The sequence below is a fragment of the Typopeltis vanoorti genome, chromosome 9 (genome assembly GCF_054136105.1).
Source record: "Typopeltis vanoorti isolate ZY-2024b chromosome 9, IOZ_Tvanoo_1.0, whole genome shotgun sequence".
In the NCBI taxonomy this organism is placed as follows: Eukaryota; Metazoa; Arthropoda; class Arachnida; order Uropygi; family Thelyphonidae; genus Typopeltis; species Typopeltis vanoorti.
This window is the reverse complement of record NC_143557.1, coordinates 89,497,424-89,514,124: the sequence shown is the minus strand read 5'-3', so window position 1 is coordinate 89,514,124 and position 16,701 is coordinate 89,497,424. Positions and strand designations below refer to the sequence as shown.

Here is a 16,701-nt window from a genome sequence, read left to right as displayed (position 1 = left end):
TTTTAGAGTCACTAGTGGCTATGAAGCATTCTCCTAATCTTAACAAGTATGGCTGCATTAATCTGCCAAAAATTGGGAAACTTTTCTTAAGATCAACTCCTACTCAACTGTAACTTCTTTTATGCAACATTATTAGGCACCAAAATTACAACTGTATCTTTTGTCCATTAAAATTTGAATTTTTTCACTTACACATGGTCACGTGTAAACTGTATTGGCTTGTTAATAAACATCCATTTATAATTTAGTTTTGTTAGGTGTAGTGCTACTTCCTTCTCATTTGACAAACCTTGCACTACAAAAATCCTCACAACATGCAGAGCATTAATCTCGCTACCTTAAATTCTGATCTCCAAGCCATTCTTCAGTGGGCTCTGAAAAATGACTTTCAGATCCAAGTTTCAACCCCCTTAGTGTGGATACACTTTATTGATGATGTGTATGCTATTTGGCTCCATAGGCAGGAACTTTAGATTCTTTTGTAACTTACCTTAATAGTCAACATTCACTTCACATTTGTCCCCACAGGCAAGACACTTTAGATTCTTTTGAATGCTACTTTAGATTGCATCTCTTCTGTTCCAACAACTAAGCAGAACAACTTGCTGTAGTTTATTCACTTACATATCTCTGGGAATTAGAATTTGACACCTCTTGTCAAAAGACTGCAATAATTTATAGCGACAGCAGAAGCACTATAGATGACATAAAAACCCAGAACAACTACCTGGTATTAATAGAGCATACAAGAAATCTGGTAAGGAATCTCACTCTAGAAGAATGGAAAATTAAGTTCTGCTGGGTGAGTGTGCATACTGGGGTAACAAGAAATGAGTGAGCGAATCAGCTGACTAAAGAAGTGGCTATAGATGAATAATTAGAAATGTTACCAAAAAGTACTCAAAATTTGCTTTAAAAACACTTGCAGAAGAAATAAGCCTAAACTTGTGGAAAGAAGAGGAAAACATCTAAAAATGGATCAACAACAAAAGAATTCCAAGTATCAGAAGCAGATTTCAGCTGAAAATACATGCCATCTCTCCAGGTTTAACCACTCTATTAACAGAATATGGAAAAGTGAGACACTACCTTGGTATGTTCCATTTTCCGGCACCACCATTATGCATTTGTTATCCACACCTTCAACAGACTGTTCATCACTTACTGTATGACTGTTAGCTACCAGATTCCATCTGAATGCCATTAATACAACACAGCATCATTTCAGGAGATGAGTTGCCAGTGTTAAAACACAGACTTATCCAAAATTATTACACAGAATTATTTAATTTTACTAATAGGATCAACTTCCAATCATTGTCGTATAAGATTGATACTGATGATTTTTTTTTCTAAACAGTGCAGAAATGGAGAGAACAAGAGGTCATCCCTGGAGATTGTGTAAGATTGTAGTTAACAAGGGTGTTAGGATTAGATTTTTTGCTTGGAGAGTGGTGAATGTATGGAATGCATTTCCAGAGGCGGGTGTGAATACTTCGTCTGTTACTTAATTTAAGAAGTATGATAGATAGGCATTTTGTGAATAATGGTTAGTGTGTCAATGTAGGGTCTCCCATTATGAGTCTTCTTACTCCATGGAGATACTGTTATAATAATAATAATATAAGCTACTCATAATGTTTGAATTATATAGTCTGTATAAATATATAAATGTAAATATGGTTGTCTTCTTCCCTTCATGTATTAGGCCTAGTGGCCTGTTATGGGCTAACCTTAGCCGCCTTTTAAGCCGTACCCATCCTGAGGATAAGGTGGCTAGCCCTATGCATCCCGGTGTGTCCTATGTCTGTAGATGCATAATTTCACAAGGCTGGTTTGCCTGCTTGCGGGAGGAAAAACCCCAGATTAACTAGGGAGAAAAACCCTGCAGTCCACGCCCAAGACCGGCTAACTTGGCTATGTCTGGGAAAGATCCTTAAGCTCCTCATATCAGCGACGGGAATTGAACTCAGGACATTCCTTTCCCAGGCATATGGTTGCAAAGCACATAGCTACTCGGCTAACCACTCAAACGTAAATATGGTTGTAAATGTAGGAATACGTACACATAGATGTAAAAATGCAAATTAAATATGAATATTGATACAAAAACATAAATATAAATCAGTTATTTAGAGGCATGCATGTAATATATGCAATGGAGCATGTAGGAAATAAATTATCTTTTAGTTACTATTGGGAGGAAAACACACACACTTACACTTCTATTTATTAGTTATGTGGCTAATGTTAGAAGAAACCAGTAACAAAAATACACTTTGTAAATTTTAAAAATGACTAGTTTCACGTGTGTCACAAAGGTCATCTTTGGGTGTAGAAAATTATATGAGAATCTCATCATCATTATCATCAAATTCCTGCCATGTACCCTCAAGGAGGTGTACAGGATATTATAGTACTACATGAAAAAAATTACATCATTACTAACTTCCTATCTACAATTTTCCTCCAAATCAGTCTGTTACTTGTCAAAACTCCAACATTATCAGATCATGTATTTCTATCGTCTAAGGCACTTTGTACCGTATCAATCCACTTATATCTTGGTCTTCCTCTGGGTCGTTTTCCTGCCAACCTGGCAGAGAACACTTGTTTTGCTAATCTTTCCTCACCCATTCTGTTTAAGTGACCATACCACCTGAGATTAGCTCTGCTAACGCATTACTGGATGTTGACAATGTCAAGTTCTTTCCTAATATCTTCTTTTTTTCTAATATCCTCGTTTTTAATATGATATTGCCATTGATGCCATCTGTTCACACCTATAATCTTTTTCAGGACTCTCATATCTGCGGTCTCTAGTCTTTGGTCAAGTGTTTTACTTCTGACCAGGCTCTCAGATCCATAAGTTAAAACTGGTTTGATCACTGTCTTGTATACAGCTAATTTAGTGTTCCGACTAATTTCTCTCTTATTCCATATGAATTTATTCAATTGACTTCCCACCGTACCAGCTTTGCTGATTCTGTTGTCTATTTCTATATTTAATTTACCATCTTCAGTAAAAATCGTGCCTAAGTAGCTGAAATGTTTTACTTGTTCCACAGGTTCTCCATTCACAACACAGTTGACATTTTCAATGATTCTGCCTATTTTCATTGTCTTTGTCTTTTTATTGCTGACCTTCATACCATGTCTATTACAACAGTTATTCAATTTAGTCAGAGAATCTTGCAGACTTGTAGCGGATTTATTTAGAAGTATAACATCATCCGCATAAAGCAAAGAGCTGACATTAACATCTCAATTTTGATATCATGTTTAATACCACTTTCCTTCATAATGTGATCCATATAGATAATGAATAACAGGGGGGATAATGTACATCCTTGTCTCACACCAGATTTAACATTAAACCATCTTCCTGTACTTCCTTCAATTCTAACTGCTGACTTACAACTCAAATAAAGACTATGTATTGCTTGATATAATGCCCCATTGACACCATATAACTGCAGCATATTGAATAGCTTCTCTCTTGGCACCTTGTCAATATGCCTTTTCCAGACCGACAAAACTTAAATACAGATCTTTGTTATATTCCCATGCTTTCTCGACTATTTCTCATAAAGTGAAGATCTGATCCTAAAAGCCTCTATTTGGCCTGAATCCAGCTTGTTCTTCACCAAGCTTTTCTTCCACAATTCTTCTCAACCATTTCTCAAGTATACTTGCATAGATCTTGCCAGGAACACTCAGTAGGGAAATACCTCTGTAATTCTCACATTCAGTTTTATTTCCCTTTTTATATATGGGTACTATGAGAGTTCTACTCCGATCATCGGGAATTTGTCCCTCTGTCCATGCTTTCTGAACTATCCAGCGCAACCATTAAGACTCTTATACCACCATACTTCAGTATTTCTGGTCGAATATCATCTACTCCTGAATGCCTTTCCACATTTCAAGCCTTTGATGGCTTTTTTCTACTTCAAGTATGGATATGTATTCCTGACTGCATGCCTGGTCAGTGTTTTTTTACCTCTGTACTGTCATCACTGCATGTTTCATTTAGCAGTTTTTCAAAGTAATTACTCCATACTTCAAGGCTATCTTTTTCTCCCATTTTCATGTCACCTTTATCATCTCTAACTCCTTTTACAGCACTCTTTCCTCCATTCCTAAGTTTCTTCAACAACCTCCAGAATATTTTGCCACCTTCTTGATATTTATTTTCTATATTCTTGCCCAAAGTTCTCCCATGACTTTTGTTTAGCTAGTTTTACACAGTGTTTAGCATTCTTGCATTTGTCTCTCTATTCTCTAAGAGCACAAGCTGACTTATTTGTTAGGAACTTTTGATATGCTTTCTTCTTTTCCTTCACTGCCTCTTTAACTTCCTGTGTCCACCAAGGAGTTCTGATTTTTTTATTATTGCAGACAACCTCACCACATGCCTCTGCCAGAATCAATCAATGTTTTCTTCAGAGTTTGCTACTGAATCTCCAAGATTTGATTCCTGTTCTCAAACTCTTTCATTTTCTTTATATAGAAAATAGGCAATTTAAAATGGTACCTCTTCATGTTCTGGTTACACAGCAATAATTCAACTACTTTATAGGTGAGAGCTTGAATCCAGAAACATTAAAACCTAGCTTTACACCCTCTGTCCAAAAAGTAACCAAACTTTTTGAAAATAGAAGAAACTAGTGGCACCACCTGTTGTATCTTTTTGTTGTCGAAAGCGGCAACCTTCATTAGTGTTGTGTCAGCTGTTTATGACATTTGCTTCATTAGAAGCTGAGTTATAGTGCCAAGAGTGACAGTGTGTTTTGACGAATGGTTGGAAAAGGAATTTCAAACAGACAGCTGCGATTGACTTTTGTATTAAATTTGGTAAAAGTTTTACCGAAACGCATCAAATGCTTCAAAAAGCATACGCTGATGAATGCTTATTCTGTACTCAAGTTTACGAGTGGCTCAAGTGATTTCAAAGCGGTTGTGAGACGCTTGTGGATGACGAAAATCCAGGCCATCACAAACTGGACTGAGTGAAGTTAACATCTAAAAAGTGTGTGATTTCATCAAGGAAAACCCGAAATCTACCATGAGAAGATGAATGTTGTGCACAGTTGATTTTGGAATCAACTGTGCACAACGTTTTGACGGAATGTTTGGGCCTTCGTAAATTGAATTCGCGATTTGTTCCCCACAAGTTGACCTACAACCAAAATATGTATCGAATTGAACACTGCAGGGATCTCATTAAAACCGCTCATAAGGACTCATACTCCCTTGAAACAATCGTTACTGGTGACGAAATGTGGTGTTTTGAGTATGAGCCTGAAACAAAGCGCCAGTGTGCTGAGTGGAGGGACATCTAAAAAAAAAATCGTTCGAACATTGTGAGAGAGTTTTTGAGCAAAAACGAAGTTTGTGTGTTGGATCACTCGCCGTATTCACCTGATTTAGTATCCTGCTACTTCATTTGCCAAAGAAAGGAAAGCGATACGGCACCATTGAAAACATTCAGGCAGCAGTAACCACGACCCTCAACAGTATCCCAAAAACCAATATAAAAAAAACTCATTTAGCGAATTAATTGACCGTGCCAAACGCTGTACCGAAGCTGAGGGAGAGTATATTGATTGAAATAAATGATTTGAATAATTACAATTGGCATATGATTTATTTTCTATCAAAAGTTCAGTTTCTTTTTGGACAGAGGGTATTAATGTGTATATTTTTAATAAAAATGTGTATAGATAGATTGATATAAATTATGATTTCTGAGTCAAGATATGAATTTTTATGATAATCACATCCACAAAATGTTGGCAGATTAGGCTATAGCACTGCAGATTACATTAAGTAAGGCTGTGATTACAAGTGATAAAAATCATCTACCACGTAAATCATTATCATCTAATGCCTAGTTCCTTAAATTTTTATATTATAGACTAAATACATTTTTAGGTTCTTCCAGAATTAACAAAGGAGGTAAAAGAATGGGAATGGAAATATGAACTCCATCAAAAGTTTGAAGAACATAGAGAAAAAATAAAAAGCCTAAAAGATGAACTTGTGTGGGCATTTATATCCGCAAAGAAAATGGTATGTGATAATAACTATTTCAAAGTACTTAAACTTTTACATGTTTTTATAGTATTTATATGATACAAAGAAAGGTAAATAATGCTTCAAGACAGAAAAAAACTGGCTGGAGTATTGTCTGGTTAAACAAGTCTCCCCACACACACTATTTTCATCAGGGAACTAAAACAAGCAGTGAAAAGTCAACTACCTGCACAAACTCCACATTATAATCAGCAGAATTCAAGATAACTCATTGGTAAGAGTTATTCATCAACAAAAATTAACTGAACCTGGCAGAAGAAATAGAGATGTACCAGGTTGGCATAATTTGTGTAGACATGGAACACAAACATGGTGAGATTCTTGTAAATAACAATACAATATGTTATGTTCAATCAAATGCGAGGATAAATAAATTGTTTGAATAGCACGCAGTATCCACAAGAGTGATCTGTATTAACATCAAAATTAGAAATTGGATAATGAGACTGATTTGTGCCAATGATTCCAGAGAGAAGTTTCTGCTAAGGAAGAAGAAGAGGAATTTTTCTGATTCAATAGAAAAGCTGGTCTTTGGTGAAGAACTAAGCAGCAGAAAAGGAAATGAACATCATGCATATAGAAATGTTTTGAGAAAATTTGGTGAAGAGTGATGCTAATAATAATGGTAAATACCTACTTGATTACTGTTCCATGTATTGAATAGAAATCTAGCAGTAGTTATTACCAAAATCAGAACTCCATGGTGGAATCAAGAAGTTAATCAGGCAGACAAGGAAAAGAAGAAAGATATCAAAAATTCCTGACAAGTAAATCAGCATGTACTCTGAGACAATATAGAGAAAAATGTAAGAAAGCAAAGCACTATAAAAGTAGCTAAACAATGGTCATGGGGAGATTGGTAAGAATATGGAAGATAATATCAGGAAGGCATCAAAATGTTTTGGAGGCTTTTGATGAAGTTTAAACATGGAGAAAGTAGCACTGTAAATATCTTTCTGTCCAACACCTGATTTGCTAGCCATTTCTCTCCCATTCTGTTTACATGACCTTACCATTTTTGATTAGCTCTACTCATGCATTTTTGAATGATAATAATGTTAAGTTTGCTTTCTAATGTTTTTATTTTAATATGTTCTGTCACTGATGACATTGGTGGGTTCTTGTCTTTGAAGAATGGTTTCATTTCTCAATCAGCTCTCATATCCACATATTAAAACTGTTTCAAGACTATTGCATACTGGTAGTCTAGTGTTTTTGCCATTTCTCCTATCTTATTCCGAATAAATTCAGTCTCTCCCCACCTTCTCCTCCAACACACACCAACTTTTCTTGTTCTATCTCCATGATCAGTTCACTTTAGTTTACATCTTCGTTAATAATTATTCCTGAATATCTAAAGATTGTTACTTGTTCAATAGGTATTCCATTGAGAATGCATTTCTGTCTTTGATGCCATCTGTCAATTCTAATTTTACTCACAACTTTCATGTCTGTATTTGCTAGAAAATAATTAATTTATGGATCACATTTTATTTCTATCCCAATTTATGAGATCCACAAGATCATCATTATCATCATCAAATTCCTGACATGTACCCTCAAGGGGTGTACAGGATATGATAGTACTACATCGGGAATTCGTCCCTCTGTCCAGGCTTTCTAAACTATGCAGTGCAGCCACTGTAAGACTTATACAACACCATACTTCAGCATTTCTGGTCGAATATCATCTACTCCTGCTGTCTTTCCACATTTCAAGCCTTTGATGGTTTTTTTCTACTTCAAGTGTAGATATGTATTCCTGACTGTATGCCTGTTGAGTGTTTTTTACCACTGTAAAAAACATGAAACCATGAAACTTATTGTTTTATTTAGCAATTTTTCGAAGTAATTACTCCATACTTCAAGGATATCTTTTTTCTCCTGTTTTCATGTCATCTTTATCATCTCTAACTCCTTTTACAGCACTCTTTCCTTCATTTCTAAGCTTCTTCAACAACTTCCAGAATATTTTAACTTCTTGATATTTATTTTCTATGTTCTTGCCAAGGTCCTCCCATGACTTTTGTTTATCTAGTTTTACACAGTGTTTAGCTTGCTTACATTTGTCTCTGTATTCTCTAAGAGCACAAGCTGACTTATTTGACAGGAACTTTTGATATGCTTTCCTCTTTTCCTTCACTGCCTCTTTAACTTCCTGTATCCACTATGGAGTTCTGATTTTTCTATCATTGCAGACAACCTCACCACATACCTCTCTGGCTGAATCAATCAGGGTTTTCTTCAAGGCTTGCCACTGAATCTCCATGGTTTGGTTCCTGTTATCAAACTCTCATTTTTTCTTCAATAATCTTTGTGTATTTTAGTCTACAGTTCACATCTGAAAGCTGCTCAACTTTTATTTGCTTTAAAACTTTCTTACATGTTATTCTTTTCAGTATGAAATTAAATTTTATCCTGCTCAAGACTAAATAGTGATCACATCCAATTTCAAATCCTCTGTACGTTCTGGTGTCCTGCACCAGGGAGAAAACATCACTATCAGCAATAACATAGTCAATGAGACTTTTCTTATTCCTAGCCTCTTCTCTCCATGTGAATTTGTGCACATTTTTATGTTGGAACATGGTGTTAGTAATAACCAGTCCATGTCCTGAGCAGAAATCCAACAGGTATTTGTCATTATTATTAGCTTTGCTCTTTTCTCCAAATTTTCCCAAAATAGTTTTGTATGTCTGACAGTCATTTCCTACTCTGCTATTTAGATCCCCAACAAGTATGAACCTACTTTTCCTTTTTCATTGTCATTTGCTGTCTGTAAAGCATCAGAAAATTCCTCCACTTCTACCTTAGTAGAACCTTCTGTGGGACCATAGGCACAAATATGTCTCATTGTCCAGTTCCCCATTCTGATATTTGCCCACATCACTCTACTTGAGACTGCTGCCATTCAAGAAGATTAGCCTCGTATTTTGTGTTGAATACTATGGCTACTCCTTCTTTTCCTTGATTGTCATTTCCTGAATATAAATTTTGTATTTATTGCTCAGAAAGATCTCACCAGTTTTTGTCTTTTTTGTTTCAGTCTCCCCTATTATGTCGATCTGGTACTTATCTAATTCTTCAGCTAGCTCCATTTCTTTGCCATTCAGGCTTCTTATGTTGATGCTATCGATCTTTAACTCTGGTGATGTTGAGTTGGGGTGTGCTTTCAGATTTGTTTCAGTAGCTGACTTTTCACTGTTTGCCCTGGTTCCCTGGCAAAAACAATGGGGGGGGTGCTTGTTTAACTGGGCGACACCCCAGTCTGCATGAAATTTTGTCATGTTGTACCATCATTTTCTATATTGGTTTAAGCTAATAAGAATACAATTAGGTCGGCTAAATCCCAAATTGCCACCCCATCCTCGTTCGTTCAGTATCCACCTAGATACTGTTAGATCTGAAACGGGTAACCTCATTCTAAATGACGTCACCTTTCTAGGTCTTAACAGAAATTTTCCATTTAATAAACATACTTATCATTTTTGCACAATTTAACTATGTTTTAAAAGAAATAACAACTTGCAAATTAAAATAAGAACTGTTTATATTGAAGTTAATGTATCCATATATTAAATGTAAGTGTAAGTCAACAAAAAGGGCAAATGTAAGAGTAATTATCAGTGATTTTTCTACTCGTGAAAGAATGCCAATAATTCGGCAAGAAGGGGCAAAGGTAGCCCTAATGCTACAAAAGCAGCGTATGCGCTTGTGGGTGCTACCTCTAAGAAAATATCAAGACTCATACATTCCCGGAATTGGAAAGGCACGTATGAGGAACGATGAAGTACCCAGTCGGGGATGAATTGGAAAGGCGGATAGGAGAAGACAATCTCGGAAAGGTGGTGCTCGTAGGGTGCGTATAAAACCCGCAACACAGAATTGAAACCGCCCGTTTTGTTTGTTCCTGTATTCTCACTGTGTGCTTCGAGTGATCATCATGATTCAGTTCTTATCTTTAAGAGCTGACCTCCAAGAAATTCCAGCATGGCACCACCACAGAACACGGCAAGATCGAACATAAGCGTCAACGAGGAAAAGCATTGATGTAAATCCTTAGCAAAGAAAGATCGCCTGATTCAGGGAGAGCAAGTGATTCCCATGTGGCAGCAGAACCATGGCAGCCAGAATTTCATACGAAGGAAGGACGGAGAAAATCCCGAGAGAACCTGAGATAGTGTAGATAAGTACTTTTACATATTCTAGCCCTTTTAGAGAAATTGACTAACAGAAACGGAAGAGTGTATTTCAAATTTGTGATAAAGAGAAGCATGAAGAATTGAAATATATGTGAATAACTCTATACCATTGGATTGAGTTCTGAGAGCTATCAGTTTACTAGATATTTTGTTGTGACCCACTCGAGGGAAATTAATAATGCGCTAAATACCTAGCTGGTTCCAATAAGTTGTAAACTAAATATTTGATAAGTTGAAAGAATTTGTATTATAAAGATTAAGAAATCCATTTATCTAAGAGTGAGAGAAACATAAGAGATTTAACCTAGCATTAATATCAATTTTGTCTTTGTATTGTAATTTACTATGAATTCATTAAAATTATTTGTTTCTTTTCATGCTTGTTTTTCTGACCATGTTGACTGACCTAGACCTTTCATAAAATTATGAACATAGTGATTATATATGTGTGCGGGGATATCCCATGTAAAAATGGAAAAGGGGCACGACTGCAAACAACTAGAATATCTACGGCTTCTAACTTCAAGTGAATTATATTAGTAGCATCTGATTTTTTATAACTTAGGCTGAGATTTACTCTGTCCTTAAGATTAGGCTGGTGCAATATAAATTTGTCTGATTAATTAGGGATGACTTATAGAAATCAGAGAGAAGGTATTTCTGGGGGCCCTAATTTAGAAATGTTAGATAAGCAATAAGATCCGCTATTCAAAAATAGACAGACGATTATAGAAGTATATAAAGATTAAAGATAACAGATAGAGGCCAATGTATATAACAGAGTAAAGGAAGGAGTAGTGACCATTAAATCAAATAGTGTCATACAATAAAGAGATAAAAACAGACATAACAATACCCAACAGGGTGCACCACGAGAATGTGAGGATTGGACATTAGGTCAGAAACCCTGATCGGTTCTCCGCATTCCTTTAAAGGCAATGTGGAGGTCTCCTCTCAGTTATACAGCTTTGACCCTTAAGTGCCCTTATCCACAAGTTAAAAAACTTTTAATTTTTATTAAACAAATAAATAATATGATACAATTATGTTACTACTTCCTTTTAATGATATGGCTGAACTTGTCGGCCCTTGCAGAGTTGCTGGATATCTGGCTCAGTATTGGTCAACTTCAGTCAAAGATTGGTGCACACACATTAAGACAATTTCTGTATTTTATTTTTATTTGAAGGAGCGATGAAAATCCTTTCTCACAAAGATAGGTTCTAGAAAACTGCATGACAATTTTCAATGCTTTAGATAATTTGGGAAATTCACTTCTCACTGAAGGTGAGATCCAGAATCAAGCCAAACCAAGATCACAGAATTGCATTTTAAGCCCACTGTCACTTGAAAGCTCAAATTCTGTTTCAGTTTTGAGGTGGTCACAAACCCTTTCCAGAAACTCAGAATCAACAAAAATATCATTTTCCATTAAAAAGGATTCCAATGTCGGAAAAGGTGCAAATTGTCTGTCTTTTACATAACTAATCCATAACACCAGTTTTTTCTCAGATGTCTTTATTTTGTTATAGGCATCAAGAACAGTTGAAGAATTTCCCTGAAGGGAGAGATTTAGTTCATTTAATTTTGAAAAAATGCCTGAAAGATAGGATAGTGTCGAAAACCATGCTTTGTCAACAGGGAGTGATGTGAAATCAGAATTATGTTCATTTACAAACAACAAAATTTTGTGCCTTTGAAATAACCTTGTTAGTACTTTGTCCCTGGAAAGCCAGTGAATTTCAGGATGAAGCAAAAGTTGTATATATTCACTGCCCATTTCATTGCAGAGTACTGAAAATAACTTGCTATTTAATGGTCAAGCTTTTAATAAAATTAATTAGCTTTACAGTATTGTATAGCACAGTTTTAAATTCTGGTGGCATTGATTTCGAGGCTAAGGCTTCCCTATGTATGAAACAATGTACCCAATTCATATCTGGAGCTACTTCCTTGACCTTAGAAACAAGCCCACTATATATAAGCATGAGCTCCATACAAACAGAAGCCTATACATTTTCCCCACTGAATCCCTTTGTGTATTATGTAATTATTGAGAGTGCAAAATATTTATTCTCTAGTTGTTCAGGATGACAAAGTTCTACAAAACAAAATATCGTCATGAATATTGTTATCATGTGCATATCTTATGTATTGACTGTGCATCATTTGTAACATCCGTAGGCTTGTCTATTTGTAATGCATAATAAGGGCTCTTCTTAACTGAAATTCTACGTCACCTGCCATATCATTAATTCTGCGACTGATGGTGTCATTTGAAAGAAGAATCAAATCAACATCTTTTAATAACTTGTTGCCAAACATAGTTTTTATCACATCTTTTACAGTTGGAAGTAGTAAATTTTCCCTGATAGAATGAGATTTCCCTGTTTTCGCGATAGGATGCTTCCAGTGCCTTGTTATTAATCGAACGCATGGCCAAAACTATATTTTTGCATGATTTAATGTCCCTGAGCATCGCTAAAACACTTCAATTGACTTATTTTTCACATTACAATGTTTAGTTTCTAAATATCGTCGGAGTTTTGCAGGTTTCATGCACTCATTCAACAACACTTCATAACACAAAACACATTGAGATTTCTGTTCACTTTCATCTTCTGTTCTTGGTAAAACCAAGTAAACCCAAATTCCAATTATGAACTGTTATATTTCCTACTGTATTTTTTCTTTGAACTACTTGTTTATTCTACTTTAATAATATCAGATTTATTCACTGTTACAACACGTGTGTCACAATTACGGTTAGCATCACCTGTTTTATTTGCTTTTCTTTTCAAAGTCCTAGTTCTAAGCCACTTTTCCATTATTAATAAACATTTTTGAAAAATATATAAATATTGGGGTTAACTCATGACACACTTTGTCCAAGTGTGTCGTGAGTTAACACTTCTGACGATATGCTGAGCCTTGGTTGAAGGAGGAAAACGTTCAATAATAACAATCAATAAACAACAAGCAGTTGTTTGAAATGTGGATAATACATGTTTACCTCAAATCTGACAAAACATAATAGTGAACATATTATTGTTCACTCCCCTCTTTTATTACTCGTCATTCTGCTGCTATAGATTATTGTATCAGCAGAATGTTCATGGAATGAACATTCTGCTGCCATTTTTTTTTTTTTTTAATGTATTTACTATTACATGACACCTCCAGGGAGTCCAAAGACTCATTGATGGAGAGCACCTACTCTACAACTCTCCGCCACTCAATCCACCAACTACAATGAACTGCAACTACACCACCGCCATCTACCGCCCACCACCACTAGTAATTTCACAGACAATCACAAACATCCATGCCCACAGCAGGATTCAAACCCACAGCCTTTTGGCTGGAGAGCAGATACTTGAACCACTCAGCCAATCAGGCTAGCAAATCGTTAATGATCCTTCCACGGGTTCTCCTATGGAAGCCTTGTTATGACTTTTACTTCCTCTAAATGATGGAGTTTGGTCAATTTTCCTACATGCTGGTGCAACACAGTGGCCACTCTGAGCACTAGTTCGAAGACCTCACTAAAATAATTCAATCCATTTTATTTCAATAATTTTTACTTATTATTCAATTTTAATTTGTTTTGTTATTATTTATTTATTTAATTTAAGTCTGCCTGTGGACCATCTGTCCCATCATCGTGGACCACATGTTGAGAAACACTACCTTAAATCCTTGGGCTAGAGTAGCAACCATGTATATATTTGACCCGTTTTTGCTTTTATCTTGACCGGATTGCTTACAAATCAAGTGCCATCCATGTGTCTTTCTCATTTCCTACTCATTTTGGCTGTAGTTCATCTACTATCATCAGCAACAACCCATGGAACACCTTCTTTCTTGTCCCTTTCTTCAATCACCTTGCACGAAAGAGGATTCTCTGATATCCTGCACAGAAAGAGCAGTTAATTGTGCAAGATACTGGAGGAATGTCTGACCATATTTATTGTATATAACTTATGTATAGTTTCTTTTTCTTCATATTTTACTTAGTCCATGCTAGTTAGCCTAGTGACTATGCATTTTGCAACCATATGCCTGGGGAAGGAGTGTCCTAGGTTCGATTCCTGTCAGAGACATGAGGAACTGAAGGATCTTCCTCAGCCAGAGCCAAGTTAGCCTGTCTTGGGTGTGGACAGCAGGGTTTTTTCCCCAGTTTATCCTGGGGGTTTTCATCTCACAAACAGGCAAACCAGACCCATTTATTTATTTATTTATTTATTTATTTATTTATTCATTTGGAGTTTCCTCCCTTTTTTCCCCTGTCCCTATTGGGATGAGTTGAGCCCCCTCATGGGGGGGGGGGGGTTAAGTATTTATGGCTGTAGATCCGGGTGTTCACAGGGCTGGTTTGCCTGCTTGCGGGATGAAAAACCCCAGATAAACTGGCAGGAAAAAACCCTGCTATCCACGCCCAAGACTGGCTAACTTGGCTATGGCTGAGGAAGATCCTTTAACTCGTCATGTCGGCGACGGGAATCGAACCTAGGACACACCAGACCCAAGAACACACAGGATACAGCTATAGGATATAGTAAGACAAGGAAGGCAACGGGAAACACCTTGCTCATAGTATGATAACATAGCTGACCCTACCATCTGTATGGATGAAAGGAAACTAATCATTATTATCATATTTTACTTATTATTCCCTGTATAATTCACCTATCAAATTTAAGCTGTTCTCATTTGTAATGTATCATAATTTGTTGTAAATAATGTTGTACCACTTGTGTTTGGAAAAGAAATAAATAAGCAGTAACTAGCCCCCCCCCCTCATATTTTCTCTCTCTCCTACCTGAAAATACTATACCCCTTACATTCTATCTCTATAACTACAATGCAACCGGTAAGGTAAAGATATCTAATCCCCCTAGAGTCGACTGCATCTAGATACTGTTAATGATATGTGGACTTTAAAAAAGATGTTATCATTGAATGCCATATTGATGGCCTATCCATTCGTCACAGTGTGCTAAAAAACACTGTCCCACTCAAAATCATTTCTGGTGACATTATCAGGCATTGGAAATTTAGGGATGCCACCATGGTTCAGAGAAGAGAAAGTAGCTACCAACAAAAAGACCAGAGGGTAAAACAAATTATAATAGACTAGAAATTATATTCTTGTTTTAATCCTTTATCCAACCTTAAGCAAACAAAAGTTTGCATGTGAAGTATATCTTCATTACAAGGCTGTTTATGTATAGAGGCTGCTTAGTTAACATCAATTACCTTAATATCCCATAATGCACAGCACAGTTCCATTGTGAAGATACTTCGCATGTAAACTTTTCATTTTATTTAACATTGGATAAAGAGTTAAAACAATAATATAATTTCTTGTCTGTAATTTCTTTTTCGTCTAAAAGAAAATTATTTTCTTTCTTACCAAGAAAAAACAATTTCTACATATAGACAAAACTGTCAGACTTTAGGGAAAGACAACATATACTAAAATATTAATTGAAAAACTTTAAATAATACTTCCTATATTTCAGTAATGTTACATTACCATCTTCAGGGAACATAAAAAATAACGATATGTGCATGCAGGCACTAACACTAAACAAATATAGCTGAAGAAAACAACTGAAGTCGGTCCTAGAGGCTTAACAGTGCCCCCTAGTGGGCTAAATCACGTTGTCTTGGCTGTTGGGCCGATGTTCTAAGAATACAAGTTGCTTCCCATATTTGGGGCAGCCTCATGCATCCACATTTGTTGAGGTTTGGGGAGTTTTTTAGAGCTGAGGCTGATTCCAGGAATAATGCACAGCACAGTTCCATTGTGAAGATTTTGGCCACATGGCTTGGATACACTCCACAACTTAACACACTTAAACAATCAACACCCCAAGATCCAGTTTACCTTGGAAAAGGAAAACAACAACCGTCTCCCTTTCCTTGACACTCTGACTACATGCCAGCCTGATAGATTCCTGCCCCCTCCCAACAATATGGGGTTATAAAAACCCTAATATAACAGGACAAAATTAATCAGTTCAAATAACAATGTATTCTTAACACCTTTGTAGCCAATGGCCACAACCCTCCCAAAAATATTAAAACCAATTAACCACAACCCCCCCCCCCCCCTCCATAACAGAGATTACTCTAAATCTATTACCATTCCTTATATCCAGGATACTTCTGAAAAGCTAACAAAAAATCCTAAAAAAATATGACCTGACAACTTGTTACAAACCATATAAAAAATTGACATCTCTTATCCACTCCATCAAAGACCAGCCACTTCCCCTAGACCTACCAGGTCCCTTGTAGTTGCAAACTATCCTGCTGTGGCCAAGCAAACAGGCAGGACAGTTAATATCAGGATATCTGAACATAAGGACTATATCCAGTTCCACCAATGCAA

The 16,701-nt window shown here is 36.2% G+C and overlaps 1 protein-coding gene across 1 annotated transcript in view; it reads left to right on the top strand.

Annotated features, from left to right (window-relative positions):
• The window catches only part of SMC6 (Structural maintenance of chromosomes 6), a 594,918-nt gene that overhangs the window by 156,511 nt on the left and 421,706 nt on the right, over positions 1-16,701 (top strand). The window contains exon 8 of the mRNA XM_090398426.1: positions 5,938-6,075. Coding sequence (XP_090254552.1) covers positions 5,938-6,075 — 138 coding nt within the window. The remainder of the gene's footprint in view (positions 1-5,937; positions 6,076-16,701) is intronic.